General features: G+C 38.1%; 6 protein-coding genes across 6 annotated transcripts in view; 5 read left to right on the top strand and 1 right to left on the bottom strand.

The window, feature by feature from the left end:
- The window catches only part of LOC145431092 (uncharacterized), a 114,902-nt gene that overhangs the window by 13,054 nt on the left and 82,230 nt on the right, over positions 1–19,618 (bottom strand). The gene's annotated exons all lie outside the window — the stretch shown is intronic.
- LOC113029897 (homeobox protein ceh-30-like) lies at positions 1,620–3,500 on the top strand. The gene is made up of 4 exons (XM_026180917.2): positions 1,620–1,738; positions 2,148–2,512; positions 2,615–2,698; positions 2,847–3,500. Exons 1-4 carry the CDS (start codon positions 1,708–1,710, stop codon positions 3,117–3,119), a joined length of 753 nt encoding a protein of 250 aa, XP_026036702.2. The 5' UTR covers positions 1,620–1,707; the 3' UTR covers positions 3,120–3,500.
- LOC113029898 (homeobox protein ceh-30-like) lies at positions 5,558–7,438 on the top strand. Its single transcript, XM_026180918.2, has 4 exons — positions 5,558–5,676; positions 6,086–6,450; positions 6,553–6,636; positions 6,785–7,438. The coding sequence occupies exons 1-4, from the start codon at positions 5,646–5,648 to the stop codon at positions 7,055–7,057; spliced, it is 753 nt and encodes a 250-aa protein (XP_026036703.2). The 5' UTR covers positions 5,558–5,645; the 3' UTR covers positions 7,058–7,438.
- On the top strand, positions 9,505–11,499 carry LOC145430839 (pituitary homeobox homolog Ptx1-like). Its single transcript, XM_080305821.1, has 4 exons — positions 9,505–9,616; positions 10,026–10,390; positions 10,492–10,575; positions 10,724–11,499. The coding sequence occupies exons 1-4, from the start codon at positions 9,586–9,588 to the stop codon at positions 10,994–10,996; spliced, it is 753 nt and encodes a 250-aa protein (XP_080161947.1). The 5' UTR covers positions 9,505–9,585; the 3' UTR covers positions 10,997–11,499.
- LOC145430838 (pituitary homeobox homolog Ptx1-like) lies at positions 13,442–15,438 on the top strand. The gene is made up of 4 exons (XM_080305820.1): positions 13,442–13,553; positions 13,963–14,327; positions 14,429–14,512; positions 14,661–15,438. The coding sequence occupies exons 1-4, from the start codon at positions 13,523–13,525 to the stop codon at positions 14,931–14,933; spliced, it is 753 nt and encodes a 250-aa protein (XP_080161946.1). The 5' UTR covers positions 13,442–13,522; the 3' UTR covers positions 14,934–15,438.
- LOC145430837 (homeobox protein ceh-30-like) lies at positions 17,352–19,347 on the top strand. Its single transcript, XM_080305819.1, has 4 exons — positions 17,352–17,488; positions 17,898–18,262; positions 18,364–18,447; positions 18,596–19,347. The coding sequence occupies exons 1-4, from the start codon at positions 17,458–17,460 to the stop codon at positions 18,866–18,868; spliced, it is 753 nt and encodes a 250-aa protein (XP_080161945.1). The 5' UTR covers positions 17,352–17,457; the 3' UTR covers positions 18,869–19,347.

Below are 19,618 nucleotides of genomic sequence, written 5' to 3'. Positions count from 1 at the left end.
GGTATTTCTCACTGGTGAGTTGAGAACAGTTTTGCTTGTTCTGCTTTCATGTCAACTAGATCTGTGTTAGATGATTTTGATTTAACTTCCTGCTCTGGTTGTTTCAGAAAAGGCAACCAAGTTGATCTTTGCACCGATGATTAATTTACTTTCTATTATCAGAAAATTTGTACACATAGTTTATAATTTCAAATGTATCAGAGCAAATACAGCTCAGTTTTAAATATGTTTTGCATGGAATCTGCATTATTTCAGTGAGTATTGAAACCTGATATGTATAAAAATGTTTTAAAATAAGCCAAATTAAACCAATATTACATACAAACAATGACTTACACCTCTAATTTAGATCTTTGTGATCATGTAGAGAACATTACTGAGTTTATAAGGTAGCAAATGGTAGTTTCACCTCTACATTGTAAAACAATAGCAAGGCTAATGAGCCACACCAACGCCCATCATAAACCCCATAGACACATGCATCTGGCCCCCTCTGGCTTATTCAGAATTAGAGACACACCTAGTTCACCCAGTGACCACTAAACATACGCTAATGTGTCTTTTAGAGTTCCTGTATCACACCCTGCTACCTCTGATTAATTATCAAGTCAATGCAGACAGTTGGCACCAGGGCCATGAGAGATAAGTGAGGGTAAAGGTGTTTGTATTGACATGTCTTAATTTGAAGTAACTGCAAAGACACAGAAGTCATATTGTTTGCAGACGATACAAAGTTATTGTGGAAGTAACATGGAACAACTTGTGAATGAACTAGAAAATCAATTTAAGAAATTGAAGAGTTTTTCTGCAGTCATATTTCACTGGATATGAGCAAAACAAAACTCATACTATGTTGGAGTCGTAGAAATTCTATCATTAATAAACTGATGATAAATAACAGACTTACGATCGTAAATAAAACTGCTTCAACAGAACCACCAAACCCACTTTTCAGCCTTTTCATTAAATACTCTTAAATTTATAGACTTGGTTGACCTCAGACCTCTACACACAATTTATAAAGCAACAAACAAATCTTTGTCCCACAACATTTAGAACTTGATCAGGATAAAAAAAGAGAACGAAAGAAATAACATGTAATGTATGTCTGTATGTCTGACAGCATATCAGGTTTCTGTGAGTTTTTAGTAAAAAAAAAAGAAATCGTTCTTCTCTTCATGTAGCTCAATCTAGTCCTATAGAATTAACCCAAAACTGATTCAGCCAATAAAAGTCCCACACCTTCACCTGCTGGAACTAACTTACATAGGAGTATAAAAAATGTGACTTTTTAAACTTCTTATCTATTTTTCATCAAACAAAACAGAACTGTACAGTTTCTGACTCAGGAGTATTGTTCTTAAGTCACTCTAATGATGCTACTGGAGTTAAATACAACTCTGGTTTACAATGTGTAGAATAATAAAATTCTAACTGCACTTTCTTTTTTCAGACCTGAGAAACAGTATTTTAAAGAAATGTAAATGATGCCAGTTGGTAGAAACAGCCTGACTGCTTTGTAAAGTAACTCACAAAAGAAGAAGCTCAACCCCCCACATTCCTGCCCACACCCACAAACCTCCTTAAAAGCCCAGAATTGCTCTTAAGTCAGTCTTAGGACACATAGCACCTTCCTGCCTGGTTTGGAGCTCTTTCAGCAGATATACTTTCTCCAGCTTTCCTGTTTTAATCACTGGGATTTTAAAGATGGAAGATTATGGGACGCACTTTTCTCCAGGTATGTACTCAGCATTGTTGTCTAGTGAGCTAATGTGAACAGAGTTGGCTAACCTCGAAGACATCTTTGAGCAAAAATACCCTTTCACTCTGTGTTGTAAGTCCTGATGGCAGAAGTCACCATTTCTCCCTCCACAGCTGAACAGAGAGTCCACTTCAGGACCATCTGGGCTTTGAGTCACTTTTGAAACTTTCTAATTGGCAACATCTGGTGGCACATTTTAATAATTCAGCAAGTAAAATCAAGTGACATTGTGTGTGGGAAATTGATTAAGGCTCATCAGTTGATCCCTTTTGTATTATTTTCTGTTAAAAAACTCAACTGTGCCAAAACATATCAGTAGCCACGGTGACCCATGTGGACCATATATATTTGTGCTTACTTAGCCTCTGTCTTTCTGTCCTCACAGACTTGTGGATTTCTGGCAGCAGCCTGCAAGGGAATCTTCCCTTGGAAGAACTTGCAGCATGGGCTGAGGCAGCTCTCGCTAAGGAGATGAGCAACAACATGTCTGAGGCTGCTGAAGCTGTTTCCAGCTCCGTCACAGAGGAGGAACTGGTTTTTGCTTCCCCAAGAAACCAGGAGGGCAGCAACACTGTCACAAGTACTATGTGTGTGAAGGACGAAAAGGCCAAGGTGCTCAAAGGAAGGACCCGAGGGCTGTTCTCAGACAGCCAGTTAAAAACTCTTGACCATCACTTTAATCAGAAAATTTACCCTGACCCACAAGAGATGACAGAGTTGGCAGAGCTGACAGGACTGACCTACAAACAGGTGAGTGTTTTTCAAGGTTACTAGAACACAAGGAACTGAATTCGTTTTGAATGTTGGGTCTATTGTACTCATTAAATTTCTTCTGCTTCCCTCCATCTTTAGGTGAAGACTTGGTTTCAAAACCGAAGAAGAAAGTTTAGGAAGATTCCAGATTCTCATCATCTCAATCAGGGCGTCCCGCTTCATGTAAGTATCTCCAATTATTAAACAGAACTGTTTTTAATTCAGTCACTATCTGGGGAATTCATTTAATTAGATGAAGCGTATTGATTATAATTTAAAACAAGAACTCTGTATTGTGGTTTTACTGACTGTGCATCTGTCTGTGATTCAGTTTCAGGGAGCATCCTCACTCAGCGAACAACTGGACATCAGCTTCATGAGAAAGGGTGCAAATAATCAGGCCCACTATCCTGATGCTGTGGGCAATGTTGTCTCTGGACCTCAATGGACCCTCCACAACTCACCCCAGATGTTTGGCTGGTCGATGCCACCAGGCAACGGACATTATGATTGCAACACCGGTGTCTTAAGCACTGCATGGAATATGAACGACCCTGGACTTCACAGTGCAAGTTTTTGCAGAGAAAGCGGAGAGCCTTGCTAACAGCTAAAGATGGCTGTAGCTACTGTTACATCTCTCTTTTATTTCTCAACTATCATTCTGAAGCCTTAAGATGGGTATTTCTGATATACTGGACGCTAATGTTATTTTTTTTTATGTTTTCATTTTAATGTAAAGTTATTTAAAAGTTAACACAGAGGCAGGTTTGATAAAACTCAGTGAACTTCTTCGTCATTTACACTTTTACAAAACCAGGAAAAATTATCTTGGTCATAGTTGGTGGGGTAGATTAAGGCTTGTGTGAGTGATTGATAAAGTCCACTTTTTATATGGTGTAACTGTTGTAAAGTCAACATGAATCTGTAATGATTTTTCTTCCAATAAATGAGGACTTTGCTAAAACAAAATACTTTCTCCATGCGTCATTTTTATTGAGTCTCAAACATATTTGGTGTTAAAAAGTGTAATGAAATCTCATGTTTGGTTTCTTGTCACAGGTGGGTGTGTGCTTTCTCCTTCACACATCAGCCAAGGTGGAGAGCCTTACAACAGTTAATGTTCAATATCACAGATATTGTAAATAGTAGCTAGTATCAATGACTGAGCTGACAGGATATCAGGATTCTGATCTGTTCTGTTTTCTGTACTTTTAGTAAATGGTAGGTATGGGGTGAACATTAGGCCCTTTATCTTAAAACCCATTGATTTTAGAAATATTAGAATTCAATAGAATCTGTGGCTTCTGTAAATACCTTGATGCGTGCTCAATCATCCAGGTAAGGAAATCCCAAAAAGTTGATTCTGTTCATCTGGACCTAACGTTTTCAGTAGGACAAACTGGTGTATATCATGATTTTTATGGGTATTTCTCACTGGTGAGTTGAGAACAGTTTTGCTTGTTCTGCTTTCATGTCAACTAGATCTGTGTTAGATGATTTTGATTTAACTTCCTGCTCTGGTTGTTTCAGAAAAGGCAACCAAGTTGATCTTTGCACCGATGATTAATTTACTTTCTATTATCAGAAAATTTGTACACATAGTTTATAATTTCAAATGTATCAGAGCAAATACAGCTCAGTTTTAAATATGTTTTGCATGGAATCTGCATTATTTCAGTGAGTATTGAAACCTGATATGTATAAAAATGTTTTAAAATAAGCCAAATTAAACCAATATTACATACAAACAATGACTTACACCTCTAATTTAGATCTTTGTGATCATGTAGAGAACATTACTGAGTTTATAAGGTAGCAAATGGTAGTTTCACCTCTACATTGTAAAACAATAGCAAGGCTAATGAGCCACACCAACGCCCATCATAAACCCCATAGACACATGCATCTGGCCCCCTCTGGCTTATTCAGAATTAGAGACACACCTAGTTCACCCAGTGACCACTAAACATACGCTAATGTGTCTTTTAGAGTTCCTGTATCACACCCTGCTACCTCTGATTAATTATCAAGTCAATGCAGACAGTTGGTACCAGGGCCATGAGAGATAAGTGAGGGTAAAGGTGTTTGTATTGACATGTCTTAATTTGAAGTAACTGCAAAGACACAGAAGTCATATTGTTTGCAGACGATACAAAGTTATTGTGGAAGTAACATGGAACAACTTGTGAATGAACTAGAAAATCAATTTAAGAAATTGAAGAGTTTTTCTGCAGTCATATTTCACTGGATATGAGCAAAACAAAACTCATACTATGTTGGAGTCGTAGAAATTCTATCATTAATAAACTGATGATAAATAACAGACTTACGATCGTAAATAAAACTGCTTCAACAGAACCACCAAACCCACTTTTTAGCCTTTTCATTAAATACTCTTAAATTTAAAGACTTGGTTGACCTCAGACCTCTACACACAATTTATAAAGCAACAAACAAATCTTTGTCCCACAACATTTAGAACTTGATCAGGATAAAAAAAGAGAACGAAAGAAATAACATGTAATGTATGTCTGTATGTCTGACAGCATATCAGGTTTCTGTGAGTTTTTAGTAAAAAAAAAAGAAATCGTTCTTCTCTTCATGTAGCTCAATCTAGTCCTATAGAATTAACCCAAAACTGATTCAGCCAATAAAAGTCCCACACCTTCACCTGCTGGAACTAACTTACATAGGAGTATAAAAAATGTGACTTTTTAAACTTCTTATCTATTTTTCATCAAACAAAACAGAACTGTACAGTTTCTGACTCAGGAGTATTGTTCTTAAGTCACTCTAATGATGCTACTGGAGTTAAATACAACTCTGGTTTACAATGTGTAGAATAATAAAATTCTAACTGCACTTTCTTTTTTCAGACCTGAGAAACAGTATTTTAAAGAAATGTAAATGATGCCAGTTGGTAGAAACTGCCTGACTGCTTTGTAAAGTAACTCACAAAAGAAGAAGCTCAACCCCCCACATTCCTGCCCACACCCACAAACCTCCTTAAAAGCCCAGAATTGCTCTTAAGTCAGTCTTAGGACACATAGCACCTTCCTGCCTGGTTTGGAGCTCTTTCAGCAGATATACTTTCTCCAGCTTTCCTGTTTTAATCACTGGGATTTTAAAGATGGAAGATTATGGGACGCACTTTTCTCCAGGTATGTACTCAGCATTGTTGTCTAGTGAGCTAATGTGAACAGAGTTGGCTAACCTCGAAGACATCTTTGAGCAAAAATACCCTTTCACTCTGTGTTGTAAGTCCTGATGGCAGAAGTCACCATTTCTCCCTCCACAGCTGAACAGAGAGTCCACTTCAGGACCATCTGGGCTTTGAGTCACTTTTGAAACTTTCTAATTGGCAACATCTGGTGGCACATTTTAATAATTCAGCAAGTAAAATCAAGTGACATTGTGTGTGGGAAATTGATTAAGGCTCATCAGTTGATCCCTTTTGTATTATTTTCTGTTAAAAAACTCAACTGTGCCAAAACATATCAGTAGCCACGGTGACCCATGTGGACCATATATATTTGTGCTTACTTAGCCTCTGTCTTTCTGTCCTCACAGACTTGTGGATTTCTGGCAGCAGCCTGCAAGGGAATCTTCCCTTGGAAGAACTTGCAGCATGGGCTGAGGCAGCTCTCGCTAAGGAGATGAGCAACAACATGTCTGAGGCTGCTGAAGCTGTTTCCAGCTCCGTCACAGAGGAGGAACTGGTTTTTGCTTCCCCAAGAAACCAGGAGGGCAGCAACACTGTCACAAGTACTATGTGTGTGAAGGACGAAAAGGCCAAGGTGCTCAAAGGAAGGACCCGAGGGCTGTTCTCAGACAGCCAGTTAAAAACTCTTGACCATCACTTTAATCAGAAAATTTACCCTGACCCACAAGAGATGACAGAGTTGGCAGAGCTGACAGGACTGACCTACAAACAGGTGAGTGTTTTTCAAGGTTACTAGAACACAAGGAACTGAATTCGTTTTGAATGTTGGGTCTATTGTACTCATTAAATTTCTTCTGCTTCCCTCCATCTTTAGGTGAAGACTTGGTTTCAAAACCGAAGAAGAAAGTTTAGGAAGATTCCAGATTCTCATCATCTCAATCAGGGCGTCCCGCTTCATGTAAGTATCTCCAATTATTAAACAGAACTGTTTTTAATTCAGTCACTATCTGGGGAATTCATTTAATTAGATGAAGCGTATTGATTATAATTTAAAACAAGAACTCTGTATTGTGGTTTTACTGACTGTGCATCTGTCTGTGATTCAGTTTCAGGGAGCATCCTCACTCAGCGAACAACTGGACATCAGCTTCATGAGAAAGGGTGCAAATAATCAGGCCCACTATCCTGATGCTGTGGGCAATGTTGTCTCTGGACCTCAATGGACCCTCCACAACTCACCCCAGATGTTTGGCTGGTCGATGCCACCAGGCAACGGACATTATGATTGCAACACCGGTGTCTTAAGCACTGCATGGAATATGAACGACCCTGGACTTCACAGTGCAAGTTTTTGCAGAGAAAGCGGAGAGCCTTGCTAACAGCTAAAGATGGCTGTAGCTACTGTTACATCTCTCTTTTATTTCTCAACTATCATTCTGAAGCCTTAAGATGGGTATTTCTGATATACTGGACGCTAATGTTATTTTTTTTTATGTTTTCATTTTAATGTAAAGTTATTTAAAAGTTAACACAGAGGCAGGTTTGATAAAACTCAGTGAACTTCTTCGTCATTTACACTTTTACAAAACCAGGAAAAATTATCTTGGTCATAGTTGGTGGGGTAGATTAAGGCTTGTGTGAGTGATTGATAAAGTCCACTTTTTATATGGTGTAACTGTTGTAAAGTCAACATGAATCTGTAATGATTTTTCTTCCAATAAATGAGGACTTTGCTAAAACAAAATACTTTCTCCATGCGTCATTTTTATTGAGTCTCAAACATATTTGGTGTTAAAAAGTGTAATGAAATCTCATGTTTGGTTTCTTGTCACAGGTGGGTGTGTGCTTTCTCCTTCACACATCAGCCAAGGTGGAGAGCCTTACAACAGTTAATGTTCAATATCACAGATATTGTAAATAGTAGCTAGTATCAATGACTGAGCTGACAGGATATCAGGATTCTGATCTGTTCTGTTTTCTGTACTTTTAGTAAATGGTAGGTATGGGGTGAACATTAGGCCCTTTATCTTAAAACCCATTGATTTTAGAAATATTAGAATTCAATAGAATCTGTGGCTTCTGTAAATACCTTGATGCGTGCTCAATCATCCAGGTAAGGAAATCCCAAAAAGTTGATTCTGTTCATCTGGACCTAACGTTTTCAGTAGGACAAACTGGTGTATATCATGATTTTTATGGGTATTTCTCACTGGTGAGTTGAGAACAGTTTTGCTTGTTCTGCTTTCATGTCAACTAGATCTGTGTTAGATGATTTTGATTTAACTTCCTGCTCTGGTTGTTTCAGAAAAGGCAACCAAGTTGATCTTTGCACCGATGATTAATTTACTTTCTATTATCAGAAAATTTGTACACATAGTTTATAATTTCAAATGTATCAGAGCAAATACAGCTCAGTTTTAAATATGTTTTGCATGGAATCTGCATTATTTCAGTGAGTATTGAAACCTGATATGTATAAAAATGTTTTAAAATAAGCCAAATTAAACCAATATTACATACAAACAATGACTTACACCTCTAATTTAGATCTTTGTGATCATGTAGAGAACATTACTGAGTTTATAAGGTAGCAAATGGTAGTTTCACCTCTACATTGTAAAACAATAGCAAGGCTAATGAGCCACACCAACGCCCATCATAAACCCCATAGACACATGCATCTGGCCCCCTCTGGCTTATTCAGAATTAGAGACACACCTAGTTCACCCAGTGACCACTAAACATACGCTAATGTGTCTTTTAGAGTTCCTGTATCACACCCTGCTACCTCTGATTAATTATCAAGTCAATGCAGACAGTTGGCACCAGGGCCATGAGAGATAAGTGAGGGTAAAGGTGTTTGTATTGACATGTCTTAATTTGAAGTAACTGCAAAGACACAGAAGTCATATTGTTTGCAGACGATACAAAGTTATTGTGGAAGTAACATGGAACAACTTGTGAATGAACTAGAAAATCAATTTAAGAAATTGAAGAGTTTTTCTGCAGTCATATTTCACTGGATATGAGCAAAACAAAACTCATACTATGTTGGAGTCGTAGAAATTCTATCATTAATAAACTGATGATAAATAACAGACTTACGATCGTAAATAAAACTGCTTCAACAGAACCACCAAACCCACTTTTTAGCCTTTTCATTAAATACTCTTAAATTTAAAGACTTGGTTGACCTCAGACCTCTACACACAATTTATAAAGCAACAAACAAATCTTTGTCCCACAACATTTAGAACTTGATCAGGATAAAAAAAGAGAACGAAAGAAATAACATGTAATGTATGTCTGTATGTCTGACAGCATATCAGGTTTCTGTGAGTTTTTAGTAAAAAAAAAAAAGAAATCGTTCTTCTCTTCATGTAGCTCAATCTAGTCCTATAGAATTAACCCAAAACTGATTCAGCCAATAAAAGTCCCACACCTTCACCTGCTGGAACTAACTTACATAGGAGTATAAAAAATGTGACTTTTTAAACTTCTTATCTATTTTTCATCAAACAAAACAGAACTGTACAGTTTCTGACTCAGGAGTATTGTTCTTAAGTCACTCTAATGATGCTACTGGAGTTAAATACAACTCTGGTTTACAATGTGTAGAATAATAAAATTCTAACTGCACTTTCTTTTTTCAGACCTGAGAAACAGTATTTTAAAGAAATGTAAATGATGCCAGTTGGTAGAAACTGCCTGACTGCTTTGTAAAGTAACTCACAAAAGAAGAAGCTCAACCCCCCACATTCCTGCCCACACCCACAAACCTCCTTAAAAGCCCAGAATTGCTCTTAAGTCAGTCTTAGGACACATAGCACCTTCCTGCCTGGTTTGGAGCTCTTTCAGCAGATATACTTTCTCCAGCTTTCCTGTTTTAATCACTGGGATTTTAAAGATGGAAGATTATGGGACGCACTTTTCTCCAGGTATGTACTCAGCATTGTTGTCTAGTGAGCTAATGTGAACAGAGTTGGCTAACCTCGAAGACATCTTTGAGCAAAAATACCCTTTCACTCTGTGTTGTAAGTCCTGATGGCAGAAGTCACCATTTCTCCCTCCACAGCTGAACAGAGAGTCCACTTCAGGACCATCTGGGCTTTGAGTCACTTTTGAAACTTTCTAATTGGCAACATCTGGTGGCACATTTTAATAATTCAGCAAGTAAAATCAAGTGACATTGTGTGTGGGAAATTGATTAAGGCTCATCAGTTGATCCCTTTTGTATTATTTTCTGTTAAAAAACTCAACTGTGCCAAAACATATCAGTAGCCACGGTGACCCATGTGGACCATATATATTTGTGCTTACTTAGCCTCTGTCTTTCTGTCCTCACAGACTTGTGGATTTCTGGCAGCAGCCTGCAAGGGAATCTTCCCTTGGAAGAACTTGCAGCATGGGCTGAGGCAGCTCTCGCTAAGGAGATGAGCAACAACATGTCTGAGGTTGCTGAAGCTGTTTCCAGCTCCGTCACAGAGGAGGAACTGGTTTTTGCTTCCCCAAGAAACCAGGAGGGCAGCAACACTGTCACAAGTACTATGTGTGTGAAGGACGAAAAGGCCAAGGTGCTCAAAGGAAGGACCCGAGGGCTGTTCTCAGACAGCCAGTTAAAAACTCTTGACCATCACTTTAATCAGAAAATTTACCCTGACCCACAAGAGATGACAGAGTTGGCAGAGCTGACAGGACTGACCTACAAACAGGTGAGTGTTTTTCAAGGTTACTAGAACACAAGGAACTGAATTCGTTTTGAATGTTGGGTCTATTGTACTCATTAAATTTCTTCTGCTTCCCTCCATCTTAGGTGAAGACTTGGTTTCAAAACCGAAGAAGAAAGTTTAGGAAGATTCCAGATTCTCATCATCTCAATCAGGGCGTCCCACTTCATGTAAGTATCTCCAATTATTAAACAGAACTGTTTTTAATTCAGTCACTATCTGGGGAATTCATTTAATTAGATGAAGCGTATTGATTATAATTTAAAACAAGAACTCTGTATTGTGGTTTTACTGACTGTGCATCTGTCTGTGATTCAGTTTCAGGGAGCATCCTCACTCAGCGAACAACTGGACATCAGCTTCATGAGAAAGGGTGCAAATAATCAGGCCCACTATCCTGATGCTGTGGGCAATGTTGTCTCTGGACCTCAATGGACCCTCCACAACTCACCCCAGATGTTTGGCTGGTCGATGCCACCAGGCAACGGACATTATGATTGCAACACCGGTGTCTTAAGCACTGCATGGAATATGAACGACCCTGGACTTCACAGTGCAAGTTTTTACAGAGAAAGCGGAGAGTCTTGCTAACAGCTAAAGATGGCTGTAGCTACTGTTACATCTCTCTTTCATTTCTCAACTATCATTCTGAAGCCTTAAGATTGGTATTTCTGATATACTGGACGCTAATGTTATTTTTTTTATGTTTTCATTTTAATGTAAAGTTATTTAAAAGTTAACACAGAGGCAGGTTTGATAAAACTCAGTGAACTTCTTCGTCATTTACACTTTTACAAAACCAGGAAAAATTAGCTTGGTCATAGTTGGTGGGGTAGATTAAGGCTTGTGTGAGTGATTGATAAAGTCCACTTTTTATATGGTGTAACTGTTGTAAAGTCAACATGAATCTGTAATGATTTTTCTTCCAATAAATGAGGACTTTGCTAAAACAAAATACTTTCTCCATGCGTCATTTTTATTGAGTCTCAAACATATTTGGTGTTAAAAAGTGTAATGAAATCTCATGTTTGGTTTCTTGTCACAGGTGGGTGTGTGCTTTCTCCTTCACACATCAGCCAAGGTGGAGAGCCTTACAACAGTTAATGTTCAATATCACAGATATTGTAAATAGTAGCTAGTATCAATGACTGAGCTGACAGGATATCAGGATTCTGATCTGTTCTGTTTTCTGTACTTTTAGTAAATGGTAGGTATGGGGTGAACATTAGGCCCTTTATCTTAAAACCCATTGATTTTAGAAATATTAGAATTCAATAGAATCTGTGGCTTCTGTAAATACCTTGATGCGTGCTCAATCATCCAGGTAAGGAAATCCCAAAAAGTTGATTCTGTTCATCTGGACCTAACGTTTTCAGTAGGACAAACTGGTGTATATCATGATTTTTATGGGTATTTCTCACTGGTGAGTTGAGAACAGTTTTGCTTGTTCTGCTTTCATGTCAACTAGATCTGTGTTAGATGATTTTGATTTAACTTCCTGCTCTGGTTGTTTCAGAAAAGGCAACCAAGTTGATCTTTGCACCGATGATTAATTTACTTTCTATTATCAGAAAATTTGTACACATAGTTTATAATTTCAAATGTATCAGAGCAAATACAGCTCAGTTTTAAATATGTTTTGCATGGAATCTGCATTATTTCAGTGAGTATTGAAACCTGATATGTATAAAAATGTTTTAAAATAAGCCAAATTAAACCAATATTACATACAAACAATGACTTACACCTCTAATTTAGATCTTTGTGATCATGTAGAGAACATTACTGAGTTTATAAGGTAGCAAATGGTAGTTTCACCTCTACATTGTAAAACAATAGCAAGGCTAATGAGCCACACCAACGCCCATCATAAACCCCATAGACACATGCATCTGGCCCCCTCTGGCTTATTCAGAATTAGAGACACACCTAGTTCACCCAGTGACCACTAAACATACGCTAATGTGTCTTTTAGAGTTCCTGTATCACACCCTGCTACCTCTGATTAATTATCAAGTCAATGCAGACAGTTGGCACCAGGGCCATGAGAGATAAGTGAGGGTAAAGGTGTTTGTATTGACATGTCTTAATTTGAAGTAACTGCAAAGACACAGAAGTCATATTGTTTGCAGACGATACAAAGTTATTGTGGAAGTAACATGGAACAACTTCTGAATGAACTAGAAAATCAATTTAAGAAATTGAAGAGTTTTTCTGCAGTCATATTTCACTGGATATGAGCAAAACAAAACTCATACTATGTTGGAGTCGTAGAAATTCTATCATTAATAAACTGATGATAAATAACAGACTTACGATCGTAAATAAAACTGCTTCAACAGAACCACCAAACCCACTTTTTAGCCTTTTCATTAAATACTCTTAAATTTAAAGACTTGGTTGACCTCAGACCTCTACACACAATTTATAAAGCAACAAACAAATCTTTGTCCCACAACATTTAGAACTTGATCAGGATAAAAAAAGAGAACGAAAGAAATAACATGTAATGTATGTCTGTATGTCTGACAGCATATCAGGTTTCTGTGAGTTTTTAGTAAAAAAAAAAAGAAATCGTTCTTCTCTTCATGTAGCTCAATCTAGTCCTATAGAATTAACCCAAAACTGATTCAGCCAATAAAAGTCCCACACCTTCACCTGCTGGAACTAACTTACATAGGAGTATAAAAAATGTGACTTTTTAAACTTCTTATCTATTTTTCATCAAACAAAACAGAACTGTACAGTTTCTGACTCAGGAGTATTGTTCTTAAGTCACTCTAATGATGCTACTGGAGTTAAATACAACTCTGGTTTACAATGTGTAGAATAATAAAATTCTAACTGCACTTTCTTTTTTCAGACCTGAGAAACAGTATTTTAAAGAAATGTAAATGATGCCAGTTGGTAGAAACTGCCTGACTGCTTTGTAAAGTAACTCACAAAAGAAGAAGCTCAACCCCCCACATTCCTGCCCACACCCACAAACCTCCTTAAAAGCCCAGAATTGCTCTTAAGTCAGTCTTAGGACACATAGCACCTTCCTGCCTGGTTTGGAGCTCTTTCAGCAGATATACTTTCTCCAGCTTTCCTGTTTTAATCACTGGGATTTTAAAGATGGAAGATTATGGGACGCACTTTTCTCCAGGTATGTACTCAGCATTGTTGTCTAGTGAGCTAATGTGAACAGAGTTGGCTAACCTCGAAGACATCTTTGAGCAAAAATACCCTTTCACTCTGTGTTGTAAGTCCTGATGGCAGAAGTCACCATTTCTCCCTCCACAGCTGAACAGAGAGTCCACTTCAGGACCATCTGGGCTTTGAGTCACTTTTGAAACTTTCTAATTGGCAACATCTGGTGGCACATTTTAATAATTCAGCAAGTAAAATCAAGTGACATTGTGTGTGGGAAATTGATTAAGGCTCATCAGTTGATCCCTTTTGTATTATTTTCTGTTAAAAAACTCAACTGTGCCAAAACATATCAGTAGCCACGGTGACCCATGTGGACCATATATATTTGTGCTTACTTAGCCTCTGTCTTTCTGTCCTCACAGACTTGTGGATTTCTGGCAGCAGCCTGCAAGGGAATCTTCCCTTGGAAGAACTTGCAGCATGGGCTGAGGCAGCTCTCGCTAAGGAGATGAGCAACAACATGTCTGAGGTTGCTGAAGCTGTTTCCAGCTCCGTCACAGAGGAGGAACTGGTTTTTGCTTCCCCAAGAAACCAGGAGGGCAGCAACACTGTCACAAGTACTATGTGTGTGAAGGACGAAAAGGCCAAGGTGCTCAAAGGAAGGACCCGAGGGCTGTTCTCAGACAGCCAGTTAAAAACTCTTGACCATCACTTTAATCAGAAAATTTACCCTGACCCACAAGAGATGACAGAGTTGGCAGAGCTGACAGGACTGACCTACAAACAGGTGAGTGTTTTTCAAGGTTACTAGAACACAAGGAACTGAATTCGTTTTGAATGTTGGGTCTATTGTACTCATTAAATTTCTTCTGCTTCCCTCCATCTTAGGTGAAGACTTGGTTTCAAAACCGAAGAAGAAAGTTTAGGAAGATTCCAGATTCTCATCATCTCAATCAGGGCGTCCCACTTCATGTAAGTATCTCCAATTATTAAACAGAACTGTTTTTAATTCAGTCACTATCTGGGGAATTCATTTAATTAGATGAAGCGTATTGATTATAATTTAAAACAAGAACTCTGTATTGTGGTTTTACTGACTGTGCATCTGTCTGTGATTCAGTTTCAGGGAGCATCCTCACTCAGCGAACAACTGGACATCAGCTTCATGAGAAAGGGTGCAAATAATCAGGCCCACTATCCTGATGCTGTGGGCAATGTTGTCTCTGGACCTCAATGGACCCTCCACAACTCACCCCAGATGTTTGGCTGGTCGATGCCACCAGGCAACGGACATTATGATTGCAACACCGGTGTCTTAAGCACTGCATGGAATATGAACGACCCTGGACTTCACAGTGCAAGTTTTTACAGAGAAAGCGGAGAGTCTTGCTAACAGCTAAAGATGGCTGTAGCTACTGTTACATCTCTCTTTCATTTCTCAACTATCATTCTGAAGCCTTAAGATTGGTATTTCTGATATACTGGACGCTAATGTTATTTTTTTTATGTTTTCATTTTAATGTAAAGTTATTTAAAAGTTAACACAGAGGCAGGTTTGATAAAACTCAGTGAACTTCTTCGTCATTTACACTTTTACAAAACCAGGAAAAATTAGCTTGGTCATAGTTGGTGGGGTAGATTAAGGCTTGTGTGAGTGATTGATAAAGTCCACTTTTTATATGGTGTAACTGTTGTAAAGTCAACATGAATCTGTAATGATTTTTCTTCCAATAAATGAGGACTTTGCTAAAACAAAATACTTTCTCCATGCGTCATTTTTATTGAGTCTCAAACATATTTGGTGTTAAAAAGTGTAATGAAATCTCATGTTTGGTTTCTTGTCACAGGTGGGTGTGTGCTTTCTCCTTCACACATCAGCCAAGGTGGAGAGCCTTACAACAGTTAATGTTCAATATCACAGATATTGTAAATAGTAGCTAGTATCAATGACTGAGCTGACAGGATATCAGGATTCTGATCTGTTCTGTTTTCTGTACTTTTAGTAAATGGTAGGTATGGGGTGAACATTAGGCCCTTTATCTTAAAACCCATTGATTTTAGAAATATTAGAATTCAATAGAATCTGTGGCTTCTGTAAATACCTTGATGCGTGCTCAATCATCCAGGTAAGGAAATCCCAAAAAGTTGATTCTGTTCATCTGGACCTAACGTTTTCAGTAGGACAAACTGGTGTATATCATGATTTTTATGGGTATTTCTCACTGGTGAGTTGAGAACAGTTTTGCTTGTTCTGCTTTCATGTCAACTAGATCTGTGTTAGATGATTTTGATTTAACTTCCTGCTCTGGTTGTTTCAGAAAAGGCAACCAAGTTGATCTTTGCACCGATGATTAATTTACTTTCTATTATCAGAAAATTTGTACACATAGTTTATAATTTCAAATGTATCAGAGCAAATACAGCTCAGTTTTAAATATGTTTTGCATGGAATCTGCATTATTTCAGTGAGTATTGAAACCTGATATGTATAAAAATGTTTTAAAATAAGCCAAATTAAACCAATATTACATACAAACAATGACTTACACCTCTAATTTAGATCTTTGTGATCATGTAGAGAACATTACTGAGTTTATAAGGTAGCAAATGGTAGTTTCACCTCTACATTGTAAAACAATAGCAAGGCTAATGAGCCACACCAACACCCATCATAAACCCCATAGACACATGCATCTGGCCCCCTCTGGCTTATTCAGAATTAGAGACACACCTAGTTCACCCAGTGACCACTAAACATACGCTAATGTGTCTTTTAGAGTTCCTGTATCACACCCTGCTACCTCTGATTAATTATCAAGTCAATGCAGACAGTTGGCACCAGGGCCATGAGAGATAAGTGAGGGTAAAGGTGTTTGTATTGACATGTCTTAATTTGAAGTAACTGCAAAGACACAGAAGTCATATTGTTTGCAGACGATACAAAGTTATTGTGGAAGTAACATGGAACAACTTCTGAATGAACTAGAAAATCAATTTAAGAAATTGAAGAGTTTTTCTGCAGTCATATTTCACTGGATATGAGCAAAACAAAACTCATACTATGTTGGAGTCGTAGAAATTCTATCATTAATAAACTGATGATAAATAACAGACTTACGATCGTAAATAAAACTGCTTCAACAGAACCACCAAACCCACTTTTTAGCCTTTTCATTAAATACTCTTAAATTTAAAGACTTGGTTGACCTCAGACCTCTACACACAATTTATAAAGCAACAAACAAATCTTTGTCCCACAACATTTAGAACTTGATCAGAATAAAAAAAAGAGAACGAAAGAAATAACATGTAATGTATGTCTGTATGTCTGACAGCATATCAGGTTTCTGTGAGTTTTTAGTAAAAAAAAAAGAAATCGTTCTTCTCTTCATGTAGCTCAATCTAGTCCTATAGAATTAACCCAAAACTGATTCAGCCAATAAAAGTCCCACACCTTTACCTGCTGGAACTAACTTACATAGGAGTATAAAAAATGTGACTTTTTAAACTTATCTATTTTTCATCAAACAAAACAGAACTGTACAGTTTCTGACTCAGGAGTATTGTTCTTAAGTCACTCTAATGATGCTACTGGAGTTAAATACAACTCTGGTTTACAATGTGTAGAATAATAAAATTCTAACTGCACTTTCTTTTTTTCAGACCTGAGAAACAGTATTTTAAAGAAATGTAAATGATGCCAGTTGGTAGAAACTGCCTGACTGCTTTGTAAAGTAACTCACAAAAGAAGAAGCTCAACCCCCCACATTCCTGCCCACACCCACAAACCTCCTTAAAAGCCCAGAATTGCTCTTAAGTCAGTCTTAGGACACATAGCACCTTCCTGCCTGGTTTGGAGCTCTTTCAGCAGATATAGTTTTTCCAGCTTTCCTGTTTTAATCACTGGGATTTCAAAGATGGAAGATTATGGGATGCACTTTTCTCCAGGTATGTACTCAGCATTGTTGTCTAGTGAGCTAATGTGAACAGAGTTGGCTAACCTCGAAGACATCTTTGAGCAAAAATACCCTTTCACTCTGTGTTGTAAGTCCTGATGGCAGAAGTCACCATTTCTCCCTCCACAGCTGAACAGAGAGTCCACTTCAGGACCATCTGGGCTTTGAGTCACTTTTTAAACTTTCTAATTGGCAACATCTGGTGGCACATTTTAATAATTCAGCAAGTAAAATCAAGTGACATTGTGTGTGGGAAATTGATTAAGGCTCATCAGTTGATCCCTTTTGTATTATTTTCTGTTAAAAAACTCAACTGTGCCAAAACATATCAGTAGCCACGGTGACCCATGTGGACCATATATATTTGTGCTTACTTAGCCTCTGTCTTTCTGTCCTCACAGACTTGTGGATTTCTGGCAGCAGCCTGCAAGGGAGTCTTCCCTTGGAAGAACTTGCAGCATGGGCTGAGGCAGCTCTCGCTAAGGAGATGAGCAACAACATGTCTGAGGCTGCTGAAGCTGTTTCCAGCTCCGTCATGGAGGAGGAACTGGTTTTTGCTTCCCCAAGAAACCAGGAGGGCAGCAACACTGTAACAAGTACTACGTGTGTGAAGAAAGAAAAGGCCAAGGTGCTCAAAGGAAGGACCCGAGGGCTGTTCTCAGACAGCCAGTTAAAAACTCTTGACCATCACTTTAATCAGAAAATTTACCCTGACCCACAAGAGATGACAGAGTTGGCAGAGCTGACAGGACTGACCTACAAACAGGTGAGTGTTTTTCAAGGTTACTAGAACACAAGGAACTGAATTCGTTTTGAATGTTGGGTCTATTGTACTCATTAAATTTCTTCTGCTTCCCTCCATCTTAGGTGAAGACTTGGTTTCAAAACCGAAGAAGAAAGTTTAGGAAGATTCCAGATTCTCATCATCTCAATCAGGGCGTCCCGCTTCATGTAAGTATCTCCAATTATTAAACAGAACTGTTTTTAATTCAGTCACTATCTGGGGAATTCATTTAATTAGATGAAGCGTATTGATTATAATTTAAAACAAGAACTCTGTATTGTGGTTTTACTGACTGTGCATCTGTCTGTGATTCAGTTTCAGGGAGCATCCTCACTCAGCGAACAACTGGACATCAGCTTCATGAGAAAGGGTGCAAATAATCAGGCCCACTATCCTGATGCTGTGGGCAATGTTGTCTCTGGACCTCAATGGACCCTCCACAACTCACCCCAGATGTTTGGCTGGTCGATGCCACCAGGCAACGGACATTATGATTGCAACACCGGTGTCTTAAGCACTGCATGGAATATGAACGACCCTGGACTTCACAGTGCAAGTTTTTACAGAGAAAGCGGAGAGCCTTGCTAACAGCTAAAGATGGCTGTAGCTACTGTTACATCTCTCTTTTATTTCTCAACTATCATTCTGAAGCCTTAAGATTGGTATTTCTGATATACTGGACGCTAATGTTATTTTTTTTATGTTTTCATTTTAATGTAAAGTTATTTAAAAGTTAACACAGAGGCAGGTTTGATAAAACTCAGTGAACTTCTTCGTCATTTACACTTTTACAAAACCAGGAAAAATTAGCTTGGTCATAGTTGGTGGGGTAGATTAAGGCTTGTGTGAGTGATTGATAAAGTCCACTTTTTATATGGTGTAACTGTTGTAAAGTCAACATGAATCTGTAATGATTTTTCTTCCAATAAATGAGGACTTTGCTAAAACAAAATACTTTCTCCATGCGTCATTTTTATTGAGTCTCAAACATATTTGGTGTTAAAAAGTGTAATGAAATCTCATGTTTGGTTTCTTGTCACAGGTGGGTGTGTGCTTTCTCCTTCACACATCAGCCAAGGTGGAGAGCCTTACAACAGTTAATGTTCAATATCACAGATATTGTAAATAGTAGCTAGTATCAATGACTGAGCTGACAGGATATCAGGATTCTGATCTGTTCTGTTTTCTGTACTTTTAGTAAATGGTAGGTATGGGGTGAACATTAGGCCCTTTATCTTAAAACCCATTGATTTTAGAAATATTAGAATTCAATAGAATCTGTGGCTTCTGTAAATACCTTGATGCGTGCTCAATCATCCAGGTAAGGAAATCCCAAAA

This window comes from Astatotilapia calliptera, chromosome 9 (assembly GCF_964374335.1).
Source record: "Astatotilapia calliptera chromosome 9, fAstCal68.1, whole genome shotgun sequence".
In the NCBI taxonomy this organism is placed as follows: Eukaryota; Metazoa; Chordata; class Actinopteri; order Cichliformes; family Cichlidae; genus Astatotilapia; species Astatotilapia calliptera.
This window is presented reverse-complemented; position numbering and strand designations above follow the sequence as displayed.